Here is a 27,454-nt window from a genome sequence, read left to right as displayed (position 1 = left end):
ACACACACACACACACACACACACACAGCTTAACATTTTATTCAAGGTGAAAATTGCATTGTATTTCCTGATTATAAAATACATATTCACTCTCAAAATTCAAAAAGTTCAGAAAAGTATGAGGACAAAGTCAAAACCACCAAGTGACTATCAATACGACTGTCCTTGTAGACATCCGTCAGCGTGCGTACCTGTGTATGTACACATACATTATACACGCTCACTTACTATTACAGAAAGGGTAGCATATCACTGGCTGCTCTAGAAGGCCCTCTTTTTCATTTGATATAATATCAAGAACATCTATTCTTATCAAAAGATCACTATTTTTAATCTGCCAGTGTTTTAAGTACGTATTTTTATGTAGTATTTTTATATATGGATTCAAAATAATTTAACAAGTTTCCTCACCAGTGGGCACTTAGGTAATCCTGTTTCCTTCTGTTACATTCCAATTATAACAGTCCAAAATAAACATCCTTATCCATGCGTCTCTGTGTTTTTGTCATGTGGCTCCTTAGGATAATTTCCAGCAGACCCGTTGGGCCAAAGGAACATACCTAAAATCTAATCCATGTCGCCTATGAAAGCCACACCTATTTGTCCTGCCAAAGAAGACAAGGGAGTCCATTCTCCAGACCCTGGCCAACAGTAGCTTTTGTCCATCATCTTTGCCACCTGAAACAGAAAAAAAAATTCTCACTGCCACTTCCTGTGTAGTTTATCCTTTTTTAATTTTTTTAATATTATACATGTGTTGTTATGTACAATTCTGCAACTGGCTTTTTCCACCTGATAATTATTTCACTTGCTTTCTGCTTGCTCATTCAAGGGTCAGGTAAGAAACCACCTACTCAGGACAACAGCCTTCTAAAGCGCCCCCTCTAGATGCCCACAGCTTCTACCCTTTCTGATGAGTTATCAGTGGGTGCAGGAGCAGGCAGAAGGCCAAAAAGGACTATTAATACAATGTCGCCACCCAAGAGGCCAAGTTTCTGGGCGTGGGGATGGCTCTGCACGGCACTGACAAGACTGGCTCATTCTGCCTGCTCAGCACATCTCATCTGCTGGCCAAGCCCCCATGTGGGCCTGCTTTACTGGAATACAGAGAAGGGGGACATCTAAGCCAAACCCTTCTGCTGCCCAGGCTGTAATTCCCTGATGAGGCACCACGGTGAGCACTCCATCTGCACACTCTGATTGCTTCCTGCCGTCCTTTCCATCCCTGGAGCTCCCAAGGGCTCCCAGGGCCAAGCCAGGAGCCACTGGGCCAGCAGACTTCACAGCCTCCACCAAGCAGCGAGGAGGTGCCAGGAAGCTGGCAAACCGAGACTACGCTCCCTCCTCCTAGAGTCAGGCCCTGCTCAGGAAGGAATCATGGCTTGATTTTTAAAGTTCAGAAGATAGCTTTGATACGAAAGAACAAGGTTGCAGTGAGGCAGCAGAGCACAGGGGCACATGTGTGGCCTGCATTCAAATACTGACTATGCCCTTTAATGACAATCTTGGCCAAGTGACAGTCTCTCTGTGTGCCTGCTTACCCACCTATAAAATGGGAATAATAATTCCTTAGACTTTGCACAGCATTATAGCACAGTGGTAAATAAACCAGACATGCTTGGTTGTAAATCGTGGTTTCCCCTGAGTTGTACAACCTTGGATAGGTTACATCACCTCTTTGAGCCTCAGTTTTGCCACCTGTTTAATGGGAATGATGAAAATGCCCAAGGGTTGTTATGACATTCAAATCTTGTGTGGAAGGAAGTATCTTATAAACAGAAATACTGACAAAACAGAAGGCGTTATTTCCATGGTCAACAAAGACAACAGCTGTACCTCTGGAGCCTAGGCCTGAACTCTGCTTGGACACCTCCTTTTCTTGTCAAGCGGCAAGTTTTGAAAAGGTCCTTTCATCTCAGGCCCAACCCCAGGCATCAAGGTCCCACTGGGGAAAAGGGGAGTCAAGAGGCAGTTGTGCTCACAGGATGCTGAACTGTGAGGAGTGGGGTGCCCTGCTGGGAGAACGTCATTGTCCCCTCACCGGCTTACAAAGGTTGGGGCCAATCCCCAGTTCCCCCCGAGTTTTAGGACAGACTCTGCACCCCCTCTGGCTTCTTCCACACTTCCTTTTGAGACTTCATTTGGCAAAAAGCCAGTTACACTTGGGGCCAACCCCTCTGTGGTACTTCACCTGAAGGCCTCTGACCCAGCTCAGGGACTCAGTCAGTGGTTTGTAAAATCCTCCTAACGTTTCCCAGCCTTAGCCTTAGGGGTTTCTATTACACTGGGGGATCTTCATGTCACCCAAATATCATCCAGGCTCCACGTGGTCAAATGTCTTCATGGGGTTCCGTTTCTAAAAGGTACAGTTCAAAAACCACAGCTCATCTATCAACAATTCCAATCATTATTTCCCTCTCAAAGAACATCAATCAGGGTCCAGTTCCTACCCCACAAGGACACTGTCGCCATTCCTCCCCTTTCCAGGTCTCACACTCCAGCCATATGAGCCTCCGTCCAAAAGTCTCTGACTCCCGCCCCTCAGTTTTCACTTCCTTCTTCCCCCCTTGTCCCAGTGCCTGTGACCCTGATTCTCCACCACGGAGGAGATCCCAGGCGCTGACCAGGAAAGCACGAACGCTCCCTTTCCCTCCAGTCTCCAGTCCTGGCTCTCCCCATTCCCCTAGTGCAGCATCACACCAAGCTGAAAGCAAAATCAAAGCTAGAACTCGGGGCAGGTGAGGCATGTGGCCGACCACGCAGATAGAACGGTGGCACTGAGGGGGAGAGTGGACACTCACGTGTTGATAAATCTCTCTCCACATCTACCTCCTTCTCCCCCTTTCCCATCTCCGTGATTAGAGTCAGCAATTACCCTTCCTTTCTGAGTGGCCTAGTTCAGAATTCGGGGCCATCTTCTCTCTTGAGTGTGTGGGACAATGAAGGAGGCCCAGGCACTTTGGGACCAGGGACAGACTAAAACAGGTAGAGATACCACTGAGACCCAAGTCTCACCTGGTGAAGGTAGTTTGTTTTAGGAAGTGTCCGGTCTCACCCACATTTGAAGAAAACAGGAATTGTGCAGCTTCTAGCATCTCAGTATTGGACTTCTAGGGGCCATTGGAATAAACAGGAGAGCTTATATTCTCAGTCACTGCCTGGATCTCTGTAATATAGGGACTGCTTCCTGCTGGTGGAATCAATAGTAGTTTTAAAAAAAGAAAAAAGAAATCCGGCCACCTTCCAAACACCTCCAGCCTTGGATTCCAGATCTTTCCCACACGAGCTGGGGGAGGGCCTGGCTGTGTTCAGATGACTCAGGTCCAGGTCCCCTGCCTCCCACTGCAGCCCCCAAACCACCAGGCTGGAGAAGAGCAAGCCCTTTGGGGACAGCTCTGCTGGATCCCAGGCTGGGGTGAAGCGGGTCCTGCTTTCCACAGGCCGATGGGGGCAAACGGAGTCACTTCTGCCCCAAGCAAATCAACTGAAAGCCTTGGCCAAGCCTGTTTGAGTTGGTGAGAGCCCAAGTGGGAATTCTAATCTGCCAGTGTTTGCTCTACAGGCAAATAGAGCCAAATATCCATTGGCTTGATTTGCTAACAGTGTTGGGCCAGCCCTCTGCATGTCGCCCTCTCCCAGTTGTCCTCTGGGACAGCCTTCTGCTTGTATCCTTAAAGGCAGCTTGCCCTCCCACACCACCTGCCTGGGGCCTTTCAGGTCCAGCATGCATCTAGAGGCTCATTCACCCCACCCCACGGCTCCTGACCTCTGCTCCCTGCTCTCAGCTCCGTACTTTCCTCCCCCACCATGGCTTTGCCCAAGCTCTCTCAGCCCGGTTGGCACAGCCGCCAGAAAGGTAGAGCTGATAGCCAGAAAGCACAAACCATAAGTTGTCTACATCTTCTTTTTATATTCTCACAGGTATCTTATTTGATCCTTATAGCTGGTCAGTTTTCATCAGCCCATTTCTCAGAGGAAATAGCTGAGGTTTCCAAAGATCAGATACCTTGCCAAGTCATCAGATTAAGGAATCCAGGTCTCCTAACTCCAAAACCATGGTACTTTCTAATTTGCCTCCCTGAGGCAAGTTTTTAAATCTTTCGTTCATTCCCAGATGCCTGGGGCAATTCCCAGGATTCCCGGTGAGAACAGGTGGACGTGTTTTGATATTCCCCTGGGCAACACTGGCACACCCAGTGAGCAGTTGGCAATGCTTGTTTTGCCCCAGCCCTGACTCGAGCCATTGCCTGAGGTCTGCCTGCCCTGCTGATGGGGCTGCACCTGCCAGAAGCACCCCTGGAAGCCTCTAGCCTTCATGGTTAGGCACTGGATGCATAAGGCTGAGCTTCTTCCCCTGCCACAAAGGGCACAGACACCCTGCTTACTTCAGACCCACCTCCCAGGGCATTGGCACAAAGTTCTTTCCACCCCAGGAAGCCGCTCCCTGCCCTCAGAGGGCTCCCCACCCCAACAATGGCGATGGGTCTCACTCCAGAGCAATCCTTACATTGTTTATCTGCTGGGTTGTGTTCTCTGTGCAAATGTGAGCACCCAGAGCACTAGACTAGGTTTCTCCTCACAGAACCCCTCTCCCCCCAACTCAACACAGCTCAGTAAACAGCAGTCAGTGTATGAATGAAGCCATGAGAATAGGCTTCTACCTGCCCTTGTCCTATGCCCAGTGGTGCCGTCACCCAGGCCTGGAGCCCATGAGCCCACCCATGGGAGCTTTTTGTGCACCCACTCTCAACTCTACCCCTCACGTGCTCTGCTGACCTGACCCCCTGTGGGTCTGGAGCCTTTTTGCACTCCGCTATAGGAGCTGGTCTCCCCCATCCCTGGCTCTACCCAGAACCTGCCCCTCCCTCTGACTGAGATGGCACTGCCAAGGTGACAGGCCTCAAGAATACTCCCCAGCAATGGAGCAGAGGGGGCACTGCCGGGCCTCTGGCTAGGCCAGCGGGGAGCAAGGGCTACCAGCCGCCCTGCCTTATCTGGGCCTTCGGACAGCTCCATCACGGCTGGACCATGGTGCTACCAGGACACTGGCAACTCTGGCAGTCATTTGGCCAGGAATGTCATAGAAAATCCCCTTTTCAATGAAGACATACCAACCTAAGGGGGAAAGCAGCCCAAAGCATCTGATGCTGCCTCTCCATTGACCCCGTCTGAGGTGCCCTGGCATTGCCCATAGGCCACTCCCCTAGGGCAGCCCACCCTGACCCCAGTGCCCACATAACAGTGCTGCCAGCCATGGCTGCACCCCTGGGAGCATCATGACCACTGTGAGCCGAGGGGAAAGCAGAGGAGACTTCTAAAGAGGGATCCCCATGGCAGAGATAGCTTGCCAGATGTCTGGCACCCTCCAGATGAGCCCAGAAGGGGTTCCAACAGGGCAGCAGGCCACACCAGCTCAAAGGAGCCACACACTCTCACGGGGCTGTTAGAGGCCCTTCTTGGTCCGGGGTCCTCAGGCAGCTTCCCAAGAAGCACAGTGGCTATTTGCTATTGGGAGTCAAGGGAGGAGAGAGCCAGTGTGGCCCCTGAATATGGCCTCTATCCAGGGCGAGTCTTGAGCCTCCGTCTCCCCACTCCCAAGGTCTAGCTGCAGCTTGTGTGTATGTGGCGGTGGGTGGTTCGGGGAATCAGGCTTCAAGGTACGGAAAGGTAGGGAAACACCATGATCGCAGTAGCCGTGAAGAGGCCAACTCAGAAAGCCTGTGTTTAATGCGGCCCTGTCACAGCCTTCGAGGCCCTCAGTGCCTGTGTGTCCATGTCCAGCTATATCTTGTCGACCTTGTCTGAGGAATGGGACTGTTTCTTCTGGGGCAGGTCTTCCAGCATCAGGCCCAGAGTGTGCACAATCTCGTAGTAGAGCTCTTGAAGCCTGGAAGTAGAGCAGGAGAGGGGCCTGAGCTCAGGTGGGCTCCGTGGCATGCAGGCCCCGCCCATCACATGCTTACACCTGCACATAAAGCACACCTGGAAGGTGTAGGGTCAGGGAAGAGCAGGGACTCCAGAGCCCGATCAGCTGGGTTGAACTCTGGGTTTGCCACTCTACCTGTGGCCCCTGGTGTAAGTTATTTCACCGCATGCGTCAAGTCGGAGCCAACAAACTCCTGGGCAGAGTGAGGTAACTGTATAGAGGTGACCAGACACTGCCTGGCCCATGCTGCGGTCCCGAGTGTTCTCTGGCCCCTCCTTTTAGTTCCTCTAGTCCATGAAGCCCTCCAGAGGCTTTGGTCAAGAAGCCAGGCTAATCGTGTCCTTCCTTGTTCAAGAGCCCACTGTGGCTCCTGTGTGTCCATGCCCTGCCACTTCTTGCAGTACTGGCCCGTTCAAACCCCAGCGAACTTACACTGAGCACAGGCCGAGCACACACTGCTTTTAGAACCAGCCCAGCAGCCCCTCATGTGACACGTGGAAAATGGGCAGGGACTTGCCAAGAGTCACAGAGGAAGGTGGTGGCAGCATGAGGCCAGAATCTCAGCTCCTGACTCGCCAGCCAGTGCTCTTTTCTCTGCCCTCTGAAAAGGATTAGTAAGGAGGGGACTGGGGAGCCAAAGGACCCAGCATTTAAATACAGGTTGGGGTGGGCTGGGAGGGGCAGGGGAGCAGAGGGCCCCAGCCACGGGCCTGTGCACACAGCGGCCAGCCCCTGTGCACATGTGGAATCCTACACCTCCAAGAAGGGCTTCGCTCCACCCACCCTGCACCCCCCCCACCCCCTGCCCCCATGCTCTCCCAGGGCACCTGATATGGCCTTCCTCAAGGAAGTCCTCAAGGAAGTCAGGGGACCAGGAAAGGCCTGGTGTCCTTGAGCCAGGGTCCTGGGGTTGGGACTCACTTGTAGATCGTGGTGTCCTGGTTGTCCAGAGTGGACAGGTAGATGTCGATGAAGGGAATGCTAGTGCCAAAATCATCCAAGACCATGGGGTCCGTGTGCCGCAGGGTCTTCCTGAAGTTCTCCACCAGTTCACTGAAACTTTTGTAGTCAGTGTTTTTCTAGACAAGGAAGTATAAAGAGATCAGTGAAGAGGAGGAGGTGACAAGATGCACAGAGTCCTGGGGACCCTCCACAAGGGCCCAGGCAGAGAGCTGACCCTGGCCCCAGGGTGCCCTTCTGAGCCTGGACAGCCCCTGACCAAGGCAGCCTTGTCAGCCACCATCTGACATGAGGACAGATGGCACAGGAAGGAACCAGTGAGAGCCTGAGCGTGGCTCGGCATGGCCTCACCTGCCCTGGACAAAACCCAGGGCACAGTCAAGACAGACAGATGTGTGCCGCAGAGAGGAGGCTGAGGAGGGATGCAGTGGCCACATGGGCGAGAAAGGGGCAGCAGTGCAAGACCCGGCAGAACAGCATGGGGAGCTCAGCACTTAGGCTGAAAAGATGCCCAGCGCTTCACAGCCAGATTATGCCTGACAGAAAATCTCCAGCCTGTTGTGCTCATTCTCACTATGGGTTAGAGAAAAAGAGGTTAGTAACACCTTGTCAGGGCCTCTGTGGCCTCACGCACTCGGTGGACGGGACCACGGCTGCCTGACACCCACTGAGCACTCCAGGCAAAGCTTCCCGCAGCGCAGCTTTGCCCATGACGGAGGGAGACTTTATAATCACTTTAAGAGGTCCAGAGAAATACACAAACGCAGAGAATAAAGCCTGACTCTAGAAAATACAGGGGTTAGGACCCTGCCTTCCCTGAGGCCACCTGCCTGACCATCCCTTCAGCCCTGACTGCCCATCTCTGTCTGTCGACCTGCCTGTGGAGATGACCCACCTGTGTCTGCATCAGCCTGCTGAACTCCTCCTGCTGTCGCTTCACAATCACCTGCTTCTCCTCCATGACTGTCATGTGCCTCTCCAGCCTCAGCTCCTGCTCAAACTTTTTTATGGAGTCCTGGAGAGCAGGGGATAAGGCAAGGTGAGGGTGCTCGCTGCACACCCCCCACCCTGTCTTTCTTCTTCCCTAGCCTTGCACGGCTGCTCAGGCCCCTCAGCAGGAGGCTTCCCTCCATACAGACTAGCCCCCAGCTCAAGCTGCCAGTGCAGCTGTAGTGACTCCCCAAGCCTGTCCTGCTGGCCACCATCATGAGGCAGGGAAAGTCACCGGCTCAGGGACAATTGGGCTGGGGTAGGGAGGGGCCCACCTGGCCGCCTTCCCTCTACATCAGGGAGGCAGCTCGGGGTCCTCCCTGGAGACTCGGCCCAGAGCCCCACCCGCCACACCTAAGCCCCGCCCGGCCCTTACACGCAGGCTCACCTCCGTGTGGATGATCATCACGCCCACGAACATGCTGAGGAAGACGAAGTTTGCCAGCAAGATGAAGATGATGGTGAACGCCCGGCTCAGAGCAAAATGCTGGGCGTCCAGCTGCTGCTGCAGGTCTGTCCAGCCATCCAACTGCTCAGACAGGGGAGGGCATGCTGGGTGCCACGGCCCAAGTGAGCGGGGGAGGCCTCCTGCTCTCGGGCAGCCCCCACACCACTGAGAAGCTGGCTCTGCTCCCCTCAGCAGCCGCCCACTCCACTAACCCCAGTGCATACGTGGTGACCTGGGGATTCAGGACACCACTGGGGGGGGGGGGGGACTTCTGGCCAAGGTGCCCTGGGGGCTCTTTTCCAAAACGCCTCTTGTCCTTCCCCAAAAGGACTATCTCTCTGCCAGGCTTTGGAAAGACCTCAATCTTTCCAGAGTCCAACAGAGTCTCGACTTCCAGACTTGGGCTTTGCAGGCTTATTCTGGGTAGATTTTTGATAGTCTATTTCCAAAAAAGCTATGTGACATGGATTTCACTTCTAAATTAAATTTAATACAAACGAATTATCCTTTGAGAATGCTCTGAAAGTTGTACAACCCTGTGGAATGCTCTAGGGACTCACAGGATTAGAGACGGAGATGGAGCCCTGGCCAGGGCACTAGCCTTTGCTGAGTCCTCAGCTTCCCCTGCCCAGCTAAGTACCGGACCACGAGGAAGGCCCCAGGCCACGCCCAGCCTGTCCACACACTCCACCAACTGGGGGCGCCTGCTCAAGGCCCCACCCCCACCCCCACCGCTCCCAAATACAGTACCGTGGCCAAGCTGAAGAGGGTAAAGAAGGCTGCAGCCAGGTTCCCCCAGTCATTCCGGTCGTCCTGGCCTGTTATCCCGAACAGGGAGAAGCCCAGGACAGCGAAGATGTACATCAGGATGAAGAGCAGGACGAGCACGGAGAACACGGTGTAGGCCGTCTGCCCCACGGCGGTGATGAGCGTCTGCAAAGCAGCGGCATGGGACCAGGCAAGGCTGCAGGCAAGCGGGGCTCAGGGGACAGAGGCCCAGTCTGCCCACACCCAGCTGTCCCCAGCATCCTGGGCCGTGCCTTGTATGTGGTAGATGCTCCATAAATGGTTGGAGGGAGGGAGGAGGGAAGCAAGGCGGGAGGGCGGGCTCTGACCAGCACAAGGGCTGGACCAGTCTAGCAGTTAGGGATGCCTGGCCCCCTCCACCCGCCATCACCTAGGGGCAGATCCTGCGTGCTGCCTCAGGTCTGGGGGAGTCTCCTCATCAGCACCACTAACCACTCCACCTGAACCCCTGCCTGGCTCCGTGGTCATCCCAAGGTGTCCTGCTCCTGCGTCTCACTGAGGGCCAGCTCTGAGTGCTCTTCCAGGCCCAGGAAGAGTAGGGGAGCCACTCTGGGAGTGGGAATAAAGAGGACTGAGAGGAACATGGCTTGTCATTCTCTCTCGAGCCTGTTTCCCAGGCCGGTCTGATCTTGTGACTGCAGTCCTCCCCCCATGAAATGGGCGTTGGTCCTACCTCCCACTACATTGCCCACTCCTGGGAGCACAGTGTATGGCTCCTCGTCATTCAGTCTTCATGCCCAGGAGTCTAGCATGTAGTAGGTGCTCAATACATACCACAGACATCATTTCCAGGTAGGTAGGTGTTATCATTCTTCCCATTTCAAGAAGAGGGATCAGAGGCTCAGAGGCGCAAAATGGCTTGGCCAAGGTCACGCTCCAATACACCAGCAGAACTGGGTCCAACTCTCAAGCCCTTTGCCTCATGCTACCACCTTCAACCACTAGACGACCCCGTTTCCTAAGCCAAGAAACTGTTTACTGGCTTAACACTAGGAAAAGAGGTGCTTGATGGAGCTGGGACACAGGACAGCGAAGTCTGGACAGTTTGGGGTAATTTGGGAAGCAGAGAGACAACCCAAGAGCACCGGGCTGCCCTCCACAGGCACTGGTTTGGCAGCTGCCTGCAGGGGTGGACACATGCCGAACGCCTCCCTCCTCTCCTTGAGGGAAGAAAATAAGTGGGGATGAATGTGAAAATTGCCTCCCTCTCTTTGAGACCAGGACACAACTTCTTTCCCAAGAATGACTAAGACTGAAGAGGTGACCAATGCTGCATGGTAGGCAGTCTGCAAATGAGGTCTGCACAGTAGTGGCAGGTGACCCACTGTAGGAGGGTGGGGGGAAGCCCCACCTGCAGGCCAGCTGCAGGCCCAGCGCTACCTGAAGCCAAAGCCAAGCAGCCTTGAAAACGGCAGTGGAGGAGGTCATGCTCGCCGGAAGCCCACGTGGTTTCCCGACAGCGGCCTTTGACCCTAGTCCCACAGCCAGGCTGGGCTAGAAGCAAAGTCTCAGCAGAACAGGCTGACACACCCTGACTGGTCAAATAGGTCCAAACTAGCCCTGGCATGGACTCTGCGTGCAGAGCCTGGGTGAACATCCTGTTACCCGGCCAAATACCTAAGGGTATGGTTGGGTCAGCTCTGGGGTCACCCCATGACTTCTTAGCAGGAGCAGCATTTCCAGAGCTGCCTGGACAAAGTAATGAGACTATTCCCATGAAAAGAAGAAGCAGCTTTTAGCTGTTTGGGGAAAGCAGCGAGTTGCCAGGGCCACCAAAAAGCTGCAGACTCCAGGATATGTAGTTTGAGGAGTCTGTGCCATAAGAAGAGGGTACACTTTGCAGCATGGGAGAGAGGAAAAATTCAGATGGCCTCTAGAGTCAGACACACCTTTAATATCTCAGCTCTGGCATCTAACTGCTGAGTGGCCTTGAGCCTCAATTGCTTCATCTGTAAAATGGAGCTAATATACCTTTCCTACAATTGTTTTAAGATTAAATGAGAGAATATAAGTAGAGATCAATCTGCCACACAGTAGGACTCGATAATTGATGACAGTAGAATTATTATCTCATCAGGGGCTGATGGGCAGATGGACCCTGCCTCCTGCACTCCCAGAACCACAGCACCCCCAGGTTACTCACCCGGATGCCGCGGCTATAGGTGATAAGCTTGAGGATGCGCAGGGACTGCAAGCCTTCAGCAACGTGGAGATAGGGGTAGTGTTTGCCCTTGATCTTGCGGAGACTGTAGGGGATCGAGAGAATGACGATAACCATCACATCTAACAGATTGTAACCATCCTTCCAGTAGTTGATGGGGTCCACGTAGAGCTTCATGTAGAACTCGGCGCTATAGATGACCACAAAAATGATCTCCGCGAACTGCAGGGGTGGCAAGGTTTGGAGGGTCAGACCAAGCTGCAGAGCCCTATGGTCCTGGCCCTTTCCCTACCTGGGCCACCCAGTCAGCTGTGTGCTGGCCAGGGCGTGGGGGCTCCTAAGTCCCACAGGAAGGAGAAATCCAGGCCGAGTCCCTGGCTCACAGCACATATACACTGTGCCTGGTTCCCCTCTCCTTCTGTGTCTTCCCTACCCCATGGCCCTAAGCCTGGCACTAGGTTTAACCCAGGGTACGTGGGAATGACTGACTGACCCACAGGCTGAGTGACTAGATAGGCCCCATATAAGGCAACTCAATGGGGCAGGCAAGCTGAATGTCAAGTTCCCCAGAGACAAGATCCCAAGAGTTTTCTGGCCAACCTGAATATCCAAACTTTGAGGAGTACAGATAAAACACTTAACTACTTATAGTTAGTCTAATTAATCACACATACTTGAAAATCAGTTAATGTTTCTAAAGAATATTCAGCTATTTTCCACTTTTATACCCTGGTTCCCTGAAAATAAGACCTAGCCGGACAATCAGCTCTAATGCATCTTTTGGAGCAAAAATTAATATAAGACCGGGTATTACATATTATATTATATTATATTATATTATATTATATTATATTATATTATATTATACCCGGTCTTATATTACAGTAAAATAAGACCTGGTCTTACATTAATTTTTACTCCAAAAGACACACGAGAGCTGATTGTCTGGCTAGGTCTTATTTTTGGGGAAACATGGTACTTTATGAAACAATCTTTACACTTTTATACTTCATGAAACAATCTTATTCAAATTATTTTCATGCATCTGTAACACCAGTGGCTTTGCTTTTACCAAAAGGTACTTTTTGAGTCATCTAAGTTTTTCCTTATCATCAATGCATTCATTCATTGAAGGTTTGACTGAATATCTATTGTGTGCCAAGAAGGCAACATTTCAGGCACTGAGAAATGCAATGATGAATAAGGCAGAAAATGTCCAGCCCTCAGAAATAAATGCTTAAACAAATTCAAATATAATATAACAGCAGATTGGAAGGAACATGAAATAGCCAAGGGGGATAAGGGGACTGGTCAGGTGGGGGAGAGGCAGTTGTGGCAGCTATTTTAGAAAAGGTGGTAAGTGGAGGCCCCACTGAAGCCAGGAATAAAGCCATAATAAAAACTGAGAGAATGCTTCCCAATGGCAAGCATGAGGGCCCTAAGGCAAGAAAGGGGTTGCTTAAGGAACAGCAAAGTCCGCAAGGCTGGAATACAGAAGTGGAGAGCAGGGCAGGAGATGGAGGCCGGCCCCAGGCCTGGTGAGGGCTCTGAATTTTAATCTCAGCCTTGAAGAATTTTGAGTAAGGGTGTGACATGAACTGATTTACATTTTAAAGAGATCTCTGAGGAAAAAAGACTGTAGGGGAGCTGCAAGCATGGCAACTGGGAAGTGGGTTAGGGAGGAGGCAATAGAATTATTTCTACCAAGAGAACCAAGATTCAGTTGCATTTGATTGGGGGACAGTGTGGAGTTGAAGAGGACATATTCCACATGTACTTTGCAAGCAGCAATGATGGGACACTTCTGAGAGACACCACCTTTTGAACATATGTCAGATGCTGTCACTAGAAATTGTAACTCAAGCCACAACTATTTGGATAGCATTAGGGCAGCTGCCATTTTTATTTTTCTTGTATATTTGTATTTGTGGTCCCAACATTGCAACCATTTACATATACTTTTTAAAATTGCTATGTAGCATTTATGACACACAAAAAGATATACAAATAATATAATGAACGACCATACACTACCACCCAGCTTAAGAAATCAGGCAGAATCTCTTGTGGATTTTTCAGGATTCAAATCTCCTTCCCTTCCCACAAAGGTAATCCTATTTTAAATCTGGAGTGTGTCATGCTCGAGTATTTTATACTTCTACCACATTTGTATCCCTAAAAATACATGGCATTGTTTTGCAGTCTTATGCATTACTTAAATGCCATATATGCTAAAGTATTCTTTGGAAATTTGGGGTTTTTTTCTTCACTTAAAATTAGGTTTATGAGATTCATCCATGTTGATATGTGTAAACCTAGTTTACTGTTTCACTACTATTTGGCAACTCCACTTATGAAAACATTACTGTTTATTAATCCAGTTCCTGCTGAGTGATATTTAGCTTGTTTGTAATTTTTTTTTACTATTGCAAACAGTATGATAGTAGAAAAAGTTTGAGCAATTCTTATGCATTTTATTGTACACGTATGTAAAGTTTCTCTCCCTCATATACCTAGGCGTGGAATTACAGGGCTATAGGACACGAGCATCTTCAACTTCAGTAAACGATGCCCAATTGTTTTCTGAACCTACTGAACCAATTTACTTTAATATCAGCAATATTCCTATTGTTTGACGTCCTTACCAACACTTCCTACTGACGGACTTACTTTTTGTCAATCTGATGAATATGAAATGGTATCTTATTTTGTAAATTGTCATTTATTAATACTTGTCTAATTATTAATGAAGTTTGGCATCTTTTTATATGTTTAAATTGTAAATTGGCTGTTTCTAATCTTTTGCCAGATTTTCTGCTGGACTGTTTTGTCTTTTTCTTATTGATTTGGAAGACAATCAATATTTCATATATTTTATCCTAATCCTTTACCTGTTATATGTGTTGCAAATATCACCCACACTGACTTATCTTTTTATCTCTTTAATGATCTTTTTGATGAACAGACATTTAAAATTTTAAGTGAATCAAATTAGCCAAACTTTTTTCTTCATGGTTTATGTATTTTGTATCTTAAGAATACCTTGCCTTCCTGAGAACACATAAATGTTCTTGAAGCATTTTGAAGTTGCACTTTTCAAGTTAGGTCTTTAATCCAGCTGTGCGTGCTGTGAGGTGGGGATTCAATTGTATTTTTTCTCCATATACACAATCAATCTTCCTAGTACGAGTTCATGAAGACGCTATCCTTTCACCACTCTTCGCAGTGCCATCTGACAGGTACCATGTTTCCATACAAGCTAAGGTCTGTTTCTGAGCACCGTCTCCTGTTCCACTGGCCTATTTGTGTGTCTGAGTATCATCACCTACCCTACTTACTCACTAAGGCTTTATAAAGATCTTATTAACTGATAAGGCAAGTCTTCTCCCCTTTTACCTTTCAAAATCATCTTGGTTTTTCTTTGTCTTTCATTCTTTTATCTAAATGTCGGCATCAGCTTTTGGCAACCCACAAAAAAATCCTTCCAGACTTTTTATTGAAATTGCATTGATTTTATATAGAGGGTGCCAAAAAAATGTATACACAGGTTTTTTAAAATTTTTATTGGGGAATATTGGGGGACAGTATGTTTCTCCAGGGCCTATCGGCTCCAAGTCGTTGTCCTTCAATCTAGTTGTGGAGGGCACAGCTCAGCTCCAAGTCCAGTTGCTGTTTTAAATCTTAGTTGCAGGGGGCACAGCCCACCATCCCATGGTGGGAACTAAACCAGCAACCTTGTTGTTGAGAGCTCGTGCTCTAACCAACTGAACCATCCAGCCACCCATCCGCAGCTCAGCGGCAGCTCGTTGTCTTCAATCTAGTTGTGGAGGGCACAGCTTACTGGCCCACGTAGGAACTGAACCGGCAGCACTTAAGAGCTCGTGCTCTAACCAACTGAGCCATCCAGCTGCCCCAAATGTATACACATTTTACGAAAGGAAAATTGTATTCAAATTGTAATACTCAATATATGTCGATAACAAAAGATGAATACAAGTCACGTTTGATTTCTGCAATTACAAGAGGTGCTCAAGTGGCTACCATCAGCGTCCAGACACTTCTGACTACGGCTAACTACTGCTTGAGCAACGTTGACCAAAGTTTCCACTTGTATGCATTTTTTTGGCACCTCTGGCAGATTAATTGGGGAGACTGCATCTTTAAGAAACTGAGCCTTTCGATTCATGATTTGATATATCTTTCCATTTCTTTTATTTTTCCATTTCTTTACGTCTTCTTAACAACTTCTACACATTTTTATTTTTTTCTCCTTAAAGATCACACTAATCTTTTATTAGATTTGCCTCTAAATACTTTTTATATTTTGTTATTAGAAGTGCTATCTTTTTTGTTGCTGATATATTAGATATAATTAATTTTATTTATTAATCATTTATCCAGCAAACTAGTTGGACTTTTATTATCTTTATTAAATTTTTTCAGATTTATTGGGGGATTCCTATGTAAAAATCATATCACCTGTGAATAATGACAGTTTTTTAAACTTTATTTCTAATCCTTAATGCTTTTTATTTTTTTTCCTTATACATTGGCTAAGACTCTAATACAAATCTTATCTATAGTGACTGGTCTACACTTTAAAGGGAATACTGCTAAAGTTTCACCACTAAGTATGAATATGACATAGGGTTTTCTAGGCACCCTTAATCAGGTTAAAAATAAATCCTTTCTATTCCTAGTTTGCTAGGTTTTTATCATGAAGAATAATCATAATAAACTTTTTTTCTGCATCTCTTGAAATGATCTTAGAGGGTTTTTTTTTCTCCTTTAATATTTTAAGCTGGTTAATAAAATGTGTAGATTTTTCTAATACTTACAATCCTGAAGGAAATCAACATGGTATATTATCTTTTTCATACATTTTAAAAATTCAGTTTCCTCATATTCTGGTTGGAGTTTTTGTGTCTAATTGGGTGTCATTTTCCTTTTTTATACTGTCCTTCTCTAGTTTTGACAAGAAGGTTTACAAAATAAATTATCTGGGGGCGGTCGGATGGCTCAGTTGGTTAGAGCCTGTGCTCTCAACAACAAGGTTGCCAATTCAATTCCCGCATGGGATGGTGGGCTGCACCCCCTGCAACTAAGATTGAAAATGACGACTGGACTTGGAGCTGAGCTGCGTCCTCCACAACTAGATTGAAGGACAACTTCCTGGAGAAACACACTGTCGCCCAATATTCCCCAATAAAATTTAAATAAATAAATAAATAAATAGTCTGTGGGCAGGACAGATATACTCATTTATCTAATTACTGAAAGTGTTTTATATGTTTGGAATCACATCTTCCATGAATATAAAACCATCTAGTCCAGGTTAGTTTGTTTTGGGAGATGAAAAATTTTAACTACTAATTCAATATTTTGTAGCCATTAAAAAACATATGAACATATAAAGAGTACTTCAGGTTTTTGCTTTTTTATTGAGTCAGTTTTGTACTATTTTTTCTAGAAAGTTGTCTTATTTCAGCTAGGTTTTCAAATTTATGGACATAAAATTATTAGTGTTCTGATGTCAACTGTATCTGTAATTTCCCTTTTTAATTCTTAACATGATCCAGGGCCATTTATCTTGCTTGTCTCATGAAGAAAGTTATTTTATAATTATTTTCTAAGTCCTAACTATTGGCTTTGTTGATACTTTCTACCTATTCTTTGTTTTCTATTTCATTCATTTTTGTTCTTTTCTTTACTATTTCCTTTTTTTCTACTTTCCTTTTTTCCTTCCCTTTTTCTTCTTTTTTGATTTTACTCTGTTGCTCTTTTCCAATAGGTCAGCTCGTTAATTTTTAAAATTAAGATATAATTTATGTACCATACAATTCATCATTTTGAACTGTAGAATTCAGGGAGGGGGTTAGTTTTGAATATTTATTACCTTTGTTTTTTGATTGTGGTAAAATATACATACCATGAAATTTGTCGTTTTTAACCAATTTTAGGTGTAAAATTAATTCAGTAGAATTAACTACGTTTACAATATTGTGCAACCATCACCACTATCCATTTCCAGAACTATTTCATCATCTCAAATAGAAACTCTGTACCCAATAAACAATATTGTTTATCTTCTCTCCCCCCTGCTCCTAGTAAACTCTACTTTCTGTGTGTTGAATTTGCCTGTTCTAGGTACTTCATATAAGTAGAGCCATACAATATTTACCCTTTTGTATCTGGTTTATTTCATTTAGCATAAAGTTTTCATCCACACTGTGGCATGTACCACAATTTCATTCTTTTTAAGGTTGAATAATATTCCATTGTATGTATATATCACATTTCATTTGTCCATTCATCAGTTGATAGACACTTGGGTTGCTTCCACCTTTTGGCTATTGTGAATAATGCTGCAATGAACATGGGTGTATAAATACCTGCTTGAGTCCCTATTTTCATTTCTTTTTGGTGGAACCTAGAAGTGGAATTGCTGGATCATATGGTAATTCTATGTTTAATTTTTTGAGGAACTGCCAAACTGTTTTCTATAGTGGCTGTATGATTTTACATTCCCACCAGCAATGTACAAGGGTCCTAATTTGTCCACATCCTCACACAAACCTGTTATTTCCTATTTTATTTTATTTTTATTTTTGTTTTTATATTAGCTGTCCTTAATGGGTGTGAAGTTGTACTTCATTGTGGCTTTGGTTTGCATTTCCCTGATGACTAGTGATGTTGAGCATCTTTTCATGGACTTATTGGCTATTTGTATATCTTCTTTGGAGAAATTTCTACTCAAGTCCTTTGAATTGGGTTATGTTATGCTGTTGTTGTTGAATTATGGAAGTTTATTATATATTCTGGATATTAATCCCTTATCAGATATATGATTCGCAAGTATTTTCTCTCATTCTGTATGGGTTATCTTTTCACTCTCCTGATATTGTCCTTAGATTCACAAATATTTTTTATTTTGATGAAGTCCTATTTATCTATTTTTTTTCTTTTGTTGCCTGTGCTTTTGGTATCATATCTAAGAATACATTTCCAAATCCAAGGTCATGAAAATATACCCTCGTTTTAAGAGTTCTAGCTTTTATATTTAGGATTTTGATCCATTTTGAGTTAACATTTGTATATGGTATATAAACAAGGGTCCAACTTTACTTTTTTAACAAGTGGATATCAAGTTGTCCCAGCACAATGTGACGAGCGATTCTTTCCCCCACTGAATGGTCTTAGCACCCTTGTTGAAAATCAGTTGGCCATAGATACACGGATTTATTTCTGGAATCCCAATTCTAATCCATAGGTCTATGTCTAACCTTATGCCAGTACCGCAATGTTTAATTACTGTAGCTTTGTAGTAAGTTTAGAAGTCAGAAAGTACAAGTCCTCCAACTTTGTTCTTCATTTTCAGTATTGTTTTGGCTATTCAGGGCCCCCTGCACTTCCAAATTTCAGGATCTGCTTTTCAATTTTATTTTTTTAATAAAAGGCTGTTAAAATTTTGATAAGCATTGCACTGAATTTGTAGATCGCTTTTGGATAGTCTTAACAAGTATTAACAAGTCTTCTAATCCATGAATGCGGGGTCTTCCCATTTATTTAGGTTTTATTTCATTTCTTTCAGCAGTTTTATAATTCTCAGTATACATATCTTTCCTCTCCTTGGATAAATTTGTTCCCGAGTATTTTATTATTTTGGAATGCTATTGGAAATGGAACTTTGTTAACTTCTTTTCAGATTGTTCATTGTTCGTGTATAGCAATGCAACTGATTTCTGCTGTTGACTTTGTATCCTGCAATTTTGCTGAATTTAATAGCTCTAATGGGAATGTGTGTGTATGTATGTGTGTGTGTGTGTGTGTGTGTGTGTGTGTGTGTGTGTTCTTTAGGATTTTCTACACATAAGTTCAAGTTATCTGTGAATAAAGATAATTTCAGCTCTTCCTTTCCAATTGGAGACCTTTTATTTCTTTTCCTTGCCTAATTGCTCTGGTTAGAATTCCAAGTATAATACAATGTTGAATAGTGGTGAAAGCAGGGATTTTTGTCTTGTTCCTGATCTTAGGAGATGCTAGCTGTGAATTTTTTTATAAATATCCATTATCAGGTTAAGGAATTTCCTTCTATTTCTAGTATGTTTTAATCATGAAAGGTTGTTGGATTTTGTCAAATACTTTTTTAGCATCAACTGGCAATTATGTGGATGTTCTCCTTCATTCTATTGATGTATTACATTGATTTTCATATATTGAACCTTGAATTCCTGGGATAAATCCCACTTGGTCATGGTGTATAATCCTTTTAAGTATGCTGCTGAATTCAGTTTGTCAGTATCTCAATGAGAATTTTTGTATTTATATTCATATGGGATATTTCTGTTTTTGCTTTTTTTTCTTCTTATGATGTCTTTGGTGTCAGGGTAATGCTAGCTTCATGAAAAGAGTTCAGAAGTATTCCCTCCTATTTTTTGGAAGAGTTTGAGAAGGACTGGTGTTCTTTCTTCTTTAAATGCAAGGTAAAATTAACTAGTGAAGCAATCTGGTCCTGGGCATTTCTTTGTTGGGAGGTTTTTTATAATGACTCAATCTTTTTACTTGTTATAGGTCCGTTCCAATATGTCTGTTTTCTATTTCTTCTTGAGTGAGTTTGGTAGTTGGTTTATTTCTAGGAATTGACCATTTCATCTAGGTTATCTAATTTTTTTGCATACAATTGTTTATAGCCTTCTCCTATGATCCTTTTTATTTCTATAGGGTCAGCAATAATGTCCCAAATTTCATTTCTATTATTAATTAGAGTCTTCTTATTTTTATTAGTCAATCTAACTAAAGGCTTGCCAATTTTGTTGATCTTATCAAAGAACAAAATTTTGATTTTGTTGATTTTTCTCTATTGTTTCTATTTTTCCCCCTTCTTCCGCCTCACCCCCCCCCCTCCAGTTCAAGACGTTGTTTCTCCTTCTAGTTGAGTAGGACACAGCTCCCTGGCCCATGCTGGTATTATGAGCCTTGTGCTGCCGCCCCCCCCCCCCCCCCAGTTGGTCTCCTCCAGTCATTGGTCGCCAGTCGTTGGTCAGCCGCTCATGGCAGCTCTCGCAGGCGGCTAGCCGCTCACTCTGGCTGCTGTTTACTCACATTGGCTGGCCACCAGCCGCTCACAGCAGCACACAGTAGCCCACGGCAGTACACAGCAGCACGCAGCAGCACGTGGCAGCCTGCACCAACCTCCGGCTGCTCATGGCAGCCCAGCTCCAGGGAGAGCTGTTGTTCACAATCTTAGCTGTAGAGGGCGCATGTGGGCATCGAACCTGCAACTTCTGCATTAGGAGCATGGTGCTCCAACCACCTGGCGACCGGGCCAGCCCTCTATTGTTTCTCTAGTCTCTATTTTGTTTACCTCACTCTAATCTTTTTTATTTCCTCCCTTTTGGTAACTTTGCGTTTAGTTTGCTTTTCTGTTTCTAGTTCCTTAAAGTGTAAAGTTAGGTTATTAATTTGAGATTTCTTCTTTTCTAATGCAGGCACAGAGGGAAAAATTTCCCTCTGAGCATTGCTTCTGCTGCATCCTGCACATTTTATTATGCTGTGTTTTCATTTTCATTTGTCTTAAAATATTTTCTAATTTCCCTTGTGATTTCTTCTTTGACCTATTTGTTATTTAAAAGTGTGTTGTTTAATTTCCACATATTTGAAAATTTTTCCAGTTTTCCTGCTGTTACTGACTTCTAGTTTCATTTCATTGCTGTCAAAGAAGACGCTTTGTATGATTTCAATAGTTTTTAATTTATTGAGACTTGTTTTGTGGCCTAACATATGGTCTATACTGTAGAATGCCCCACATGTACTTGAGAAAAACTCGTATCTTTTTTATTTCTGGTGGGGGAAGGGGAACATTGGGGAACAGTGTGTTTCTCCAGGGCCCATCAGCTCCAAGTCGTTGTCCTTCAATCTAGTTGTGGAGAGTGCAGCTCAGCTCCAAGTCCAGCAGCCATTTTCAATCTTTAGTTGCAGGGGGTGCAGCCCACCATCCCATGCAGGAATTGAACCAGAAATCTTGTTGAGAGCTCATGCTCTAACCAACTGAGCCATCCGGCCGCCCCTCCGGAAGCTCAGTGCCAGGTCATTGTCTTCAATCTAGTAGTGGAGGGCGCAGCTCACTGGCCCATGTGGGAGAACCGGCAACCCTGTTGTTCAGAGCTCGCGCTCTAACTAACTGAGCCATCCGGCCACCCCCTCTTATACCTTCTTGATGAATTAATCCTTTTATCAATAATATAATGACCTTCTTTTCTCTTGTAACAGTGTTTGCCTTAATGTCTATTTTGTCTGATATTAGTATAGCCAACCCAGCTTTCTTTTGGTTTCTATTTGCATGGAATATCTTTTTTCATTCTTTCACTTTCAACTGATTTGCATCTTTGGATCGCAAGTGACTGTCTTGTAGACAGCAAATATTTGGATGTTTTGGTGACCCATTCTGTCTTAATTGGAGAGTTTAATTCATTTATATTTAAGGTAATTACTGGTAAGGAAGAAAATACTTCTGCCATTTTGTTATTTATTTTATATTATATGTCACATCTTTTTTGTTCCTCAATTCTTCCATTACAATTTTCTTTTGTGTTTGATTTTTTTGTAGGGTACCATTTTGATTCCTTTCTCATTTATTTTTCTGTATACTTTTAGTTATTTTCTTGGTGGTTAACCTCAGATTACAATTAACCTCTTAAATTTATAACAACCTATTTAACTAATATAACTTTAGCTTCAGTAGTACAGAGGGTACCAAAAAAATGTATACACATTTTAAGAAAACTGTATTAAACTTGTAATAATATATACCAATAACAAAAGATGAATACAGGTCATGTTTGACTTCTGCAATTATAAGAGGTGCTCAAAGTGGTTACCATCAGCATTCAGACACTTCTTATTACAGCAAACTACTGCTTTAGCAACGTTGCCCAAAGTGTCCACTTGTATACATTTTTTTTGGCACCCCCGGTATATAACAATTCTATTCCTATACAGCTTCATCCACACTTTTATATTTTTGTTCTCACAAAATACATCTGTATAATTGCGTGTCCATTAATTATCTATAACTATTGTCCTATGCATTTATTTTTTAAACCATGTAGAAAAAAAAGGAGTTACAGACTAAAAATACAATAATACTGGCTTTCATATTTACCTATATAGTTATCTTTATCAATGTTCCTTATTTCTTCATATGGCTTAAATTATATTTCCACCTAAAAGAGACGATCTTTAGCATTTCTTGCAGAATAGTTCTACTAGCAACAAATTTCCTTCGCTTTTGTTTATCTAGGAATGTCTTAATTTTTCCTTCATTTTTTGAAGGATAGTTTTGCTGGATATAAAATTCTTGGTTACAATAATTTTTCTTTTGTACTTTAAATATGTCTTTTCACTGCCTTCTGCCCTCCAGAGTTTCTGAGGAGAAATCAGTTATTAATCTTAGTGAAGAGTCCTTGTATATGACAAGTTGCTTCTCTCTTACTGCTTCCTCTCCCACAGAGGCTAATATTATATAGTTGTGGCTCTTGGTAAGGATAACTTATTGACAAGTTTTGATGTAAATGCCACCTATGTGTTTTTGACTTTGCTATCTAGTTGCTCTATCTTTTTCAAAGAGGGGATTCGGGGAAATTAAAAAGCCATGTCACCATTCCTACTGCTGCCACCATCTTCTCAGATTTTAGAGTATATTTTAAAAGCCCTTAGAATTGTTTTACAGAAAAGTTTCTTGAACAAAATGCCTTTAAAAACCTTATAACATTTTCAGAATTAAAACAAGTGAAACAGGAAAAAAAAAAAGGATCCCTTTTGTTTGCTTACCTCATAAAGTCTGAACAAGTTGTATCTTGTTTCATAATCAGTCCCCAAGACTACCAAAAAGGCATTCATTGAGATGGTGCTAATCATAATTATCTTAAAGAGACGACTCATTATGACTCTTTTCACAAATGCCCGACACTGAGTATCTTTCCTCCTGTCAAAAGTTAAATAAGCGGTACGATTATCTTACAACAGCACTAGATCCCCAAACAACACATACTTTTTCTTTTAAGGAGTAGTGTTTGCTTTCCCCATTCTGTGAATATAAGTTTATATATACTTTAAATTTCCAATGAAATGCTAACTGAATGACCAGTAATTCGGTATGTATGATGATATATGTATATGTATCATACATATGTATTAATATGTATGATTATTGAGTGGCTCTGTCCCTTAGTTTCTCAGTTCTTTCTCTCTAGATCTCTGAAACAGAACAGTTATTACTCCTTCTCAAGCAAAACAAAGCATCATCTTCACTACAATTCAACTCTTTCATTACTCATTCAACAAGTTTTTATTCAGTGATGACTACATGCCAGACATTACAGTGGGCACTGAGGCTATAATGTAAGCAAAACTAAATATTATCAGCCTAGTAAGGAAAATGGATAATAATTAAATCATTACCCGGACAAGCACTTACAAATCAATGGTAAAAAAAAAAAAAACACTCTAAGAAAAAAATGGGCAGAAACAGTCACCTCATGAAAGAAATACAAATGGCAATGAACTTTGCCTAAAATGTTCAGTAGCACTACTAATCAGGGAAATGGAAATTTCCCAAGTGTGTTTATCCCAGCATTATTTACAACAGTGAGAACTTGGAAACAATTTAAAAGTCAACCAAAAAAGACTAGTTAAGTAAATTATAGCACATCCATTTCATGGACTATTACGCAGACACTGAAAAAAGTCTGTGCATTTTTCATAATTTGGAAAAATGTTTATGATCCACTAGATAGCAAAACACAAAAACAAAACAAGATATAAAATTCTCTACTCAAAATTACTTCAACTGTGCAAAAACAGGTAGAAAAGTACTTGGCAGTAAATATGCTAAACTGTTGCTATTGGTGAGAGTATAGGTGATTGTTTTTCCTGTTAATTTATATGTATCTGTACTTTGCAATTTTTCTCAAAGAAAGAGTATTACTTTTTTCCCATTATATGTAACAAATGAACACATTCTCATGACAGTAAAAACAATAGAATGTATACACTTTTATAATCTATAAAAAGAAAATGTCTGATTTTTATTATCTGATTTGAGATAGGGTCTATTACAAAAAAAAAAAAAAAAAAAAAAAAAAAGCCTTGAAATTATCTAACACAGTAACAAAAAAAGGCCAAAACAAAGTCGAACTAATCATTTAGTCTACAGGTCAAATAAGAGTGTGATTGAATGTTTGACTTAACCAGCCAGTTGTGATATTAAAGCCAAAGAAGCAAAATGTTTGGCTGAGCCTTCACTAACCTCAGTCAGAGAAATCAGATTAGCAAGGATGTGCACCTCAGTCTGAGAAGTGGATGGGTGCCTGTGGGAAGGGGCCGACAGAGCACTGGCACCCTGCCGCCACACTGCCATTGGCACATTTCCTAACAAGCAATAGAAGTAGATAATACGTACTGAAATGTCCTGAATCTTGCACATAACATCGACGATCCACTATCCAACAGTGAACTAGAAATGACTCTTGTGCGGGTCTGGTGATAAAATTGAGACATTTTCCAAATTTTCAGTTTTTATTCCTTTCTTTTATCATCCAACAGAAAATCTCTGCTTAGGGATTTCCTCGGCGTCTAGATTCCAGAAGCCACAGAGAAGAGTCCACGAGGGGAATGCTTGCTTTATGAGGTCACTATTGGGCATTCCAGTCCCTTACAAGCCCCTGGAGGGAAGAGTTATCCAGCTGATCAATGCACAGATCATCTTCCCAAGGAACTGAACATCTCAGTTCAGGAAAAGGGGTCATGAGCACCCGTGATTATGAAGCTTCGGGTTACAACTGGGAGACACCAGAGATAAGCCAGATGGAAGCCCCTCCTTCTTCAAGAAATATCCTCACCTGACAGATAAAGGTCCTAATAATATGTTACAGTAAGTTAGGGACATAGAAGAGGGAAAAGCAAAGTTCTCTGGGGTTCTAAGAGCACACACTTAGGGCACGACACCAGAAACAGCTGGAAGGACAAGGAGAGATTGTGATGGGTTTGGAGCTAGAACACAAAAAACAGAAGGAACAGAGGTTACCTGTGCCCAACATTGGCCAATTGGGGGCATGGAATGTACACATATGAGCCACTTAAATAGAGTGTAAGGGATGAGCCCGTGGGGCAGAGATGTTTTAGGTACAAGAGCAATAGGGATTTTTGCTCTGCGCAGTTGTTGGGATTAATATATTCTCCTTCTCATAACCCCTTTGGCTTTCAAGGCAAATCAAAACAGAGGGATCTGGATAGCCCTGTGTTGTACTAAATATCTAGTGGCTAAATTGATCAAATTCCTGGAAACCTACTTTCTTGGGTCCTAGGAAAAGGAGGTAACCACCCACCACCACTGCTGTCCTGGGTGTTCTAAAACAATTGTGTATGACCATTCCTTGTAGGAAAATACTCTTGTAGGTAACCAATATACTGAACTGGGAAATGACACCTTGTTTACTCAGTTTCTCCATTTAAAATCATCAAATGCCACGCTGTAAGAATCACTTTGATTAATATCCCTAAGATTCAAACTTTAGTCTCATCTTCTCACTCTACATCCTCTCCCTCAGGGATCAGCTCCCTCTATATCTCCTACTGCTTCCTTTGCTCACATGCCCCCCAACACCTTCTGAGCGCCTGCACAATATCCCCCCAGTGGCCTCCGGGAGCAGCAGTTCAGACAGAGCGTGAATCAGTTCTCTGTTTCTGTTTCGGGCTGCCCCAAATATCGATGTGCCTAATCTCGCTTGGGGCACAGAGAAGGCTCCCAGTTAAGTGTGTGCTATATGAATATACACACGAATGGCACCAGGGATCCTTATGCTCAAGTAGTTGAGCACAATGGAATTCCATCTCCAGGATCCTCAGTGGTACACTTCTATGCTTTCCCTCTTTAAGCACCAAGGCATGCTTTTGGGGAGAAATGAAGAAGAGGTTAAGAATGTAAGGAATTTTCCACGAGGCCTGGAGGGGGGAGGATGGCCACTGAGAGCAGCAGAGGTTGTTCCTAGTGTCCAGTTGCCTGTGATTTCTGAAGTCCTTGAAGACATGTAGTCTGGGAATGGCATTCTGGCTGGTGAGTGGACTCAGAGGTGCTGAGCTTATCCAGGGCCTACTGAAATCATCCAGACTGTCTCATGAAGAAGTGGGCATCCTGGGATGAGAAGCTAAAGAGGCATCTCCTCTGCCCTTCAGCAACAACAACTCACACTCTGGCCAGCTTGCCAGCACTACCTCAGCTGTACCCAGCTGGGAAGTCGGCAGTCAGCAGGTATGCATGGCAGCTTGGTGACTCAAGTCTTCTGGCCAAGAGTCATTCCTTACTGGTCCCAAGTAACTGGCACTGAAACACAAAGCTCACATATTACAGTCAAACCCTATTACTGTTCTTGCCATTTTGTAGGAAATTTTACAAAATTGAATGTTAACAGAGTTCAACTAATACATTTTTGAATGCTGGGTTAGAAAGTATACAGACTGCTTCATACCAACACTAGTAGTCTAATGCTTCAGTATACTTACGGAGGTCAGGTTTGTGTCCAAGTACAGTATACATGCTGCTTTTTGTCTAGAGCAAAACCATAAAACCATGCTGATTCTATGTATCCAAAGATTTCCTGAATCTTATGAATGTGAGAAAGTAACCATTATTTTCACAACTTTCATTAACTTCGCTTTAGAAAAGAACACTGTCAAACATGCTGGCCCTGGTTTGTTATCTATGGAGGTCATGCAATGGGTTATAGGTCATGTCTATTTAATTCCTCTCTACTCCAGTGATCACTCAGAAGGGAAATGGAGGGAAGCCAAAGCTTACCACATCAGAGACACCACTGCTATCACACAAAGATTTGGAACAGAGGGGAACTTGGGGGCCTTCAAACTTGCCAATGTCTCTTCTAAGTTGAAATGTCAGTTGCTCATTCTGTTGGAATTTACTACAATGAGTATTTCCATGGGCTTCTGATATGGGACCTTTGATTCTCTGTAGTAAAGTCTGTGAGTTCCAGCAGATGCAACGTCCCTTAACAGGGACCTTACGTCAAACCATCATGTAGATGTTACTTACCGTGTTTCCCTGAAAAGAAGACCTAGCTGGACAATCAGTTCTAATGCATCTTTTGGA

General features: G+C 44.1%; 1 protein-coding gene across 1 annotated transcript; it reads right to left on the bottom strand.

Annotated features, from left to right (window-relative positions):
- CATSPER3 (cation channel sperm associated 3) lies at positions 1-27,454 on the bottom strand. Its single transcript, XM_019740351.3, has 8 exons — positions 24,752-27,454; positions 23,122-23,275; positions 11,275-11,514; positions 9,075-9,257; positions 8,265-8,405; positions 7,782-7,901; positions 6,848-7,005; positions 1-5,887 (listed from the first exon to the last, which is right to left on the bottom strand). The coding sequence occupies exons 1-8, from the start codon at positions 24,847-24,849 to the stop codon at positions 5,782-5,784; spliced, it is 1,200 nt and encodes a 399-aa protein (XP_019595910.2). The 5' UTR covers positions 24,850-27,454; the 3' UTR covers positions 1-5,781.

This window comes from Rhinolophus sinicus, chromosome 5 (genome assembly GCF_057876585.1).
Source record: "Rhinolophus sinicus isolate RSI-liver-muscle chromosome 5, RSI-T2T, whole genome shotgun sequence".
Taxonomy (NCBI): Eukaryota; Metazoa; Chordata; class Mammalia; order Chiroptera; family Rhinolophidae; genus Rhinolophus; species Rhinolophus sinicus.
Note: the sequence above shows the minus strand (reverse complement) of the source record. Positions and strands in the feature narration are given on the sequence as shown.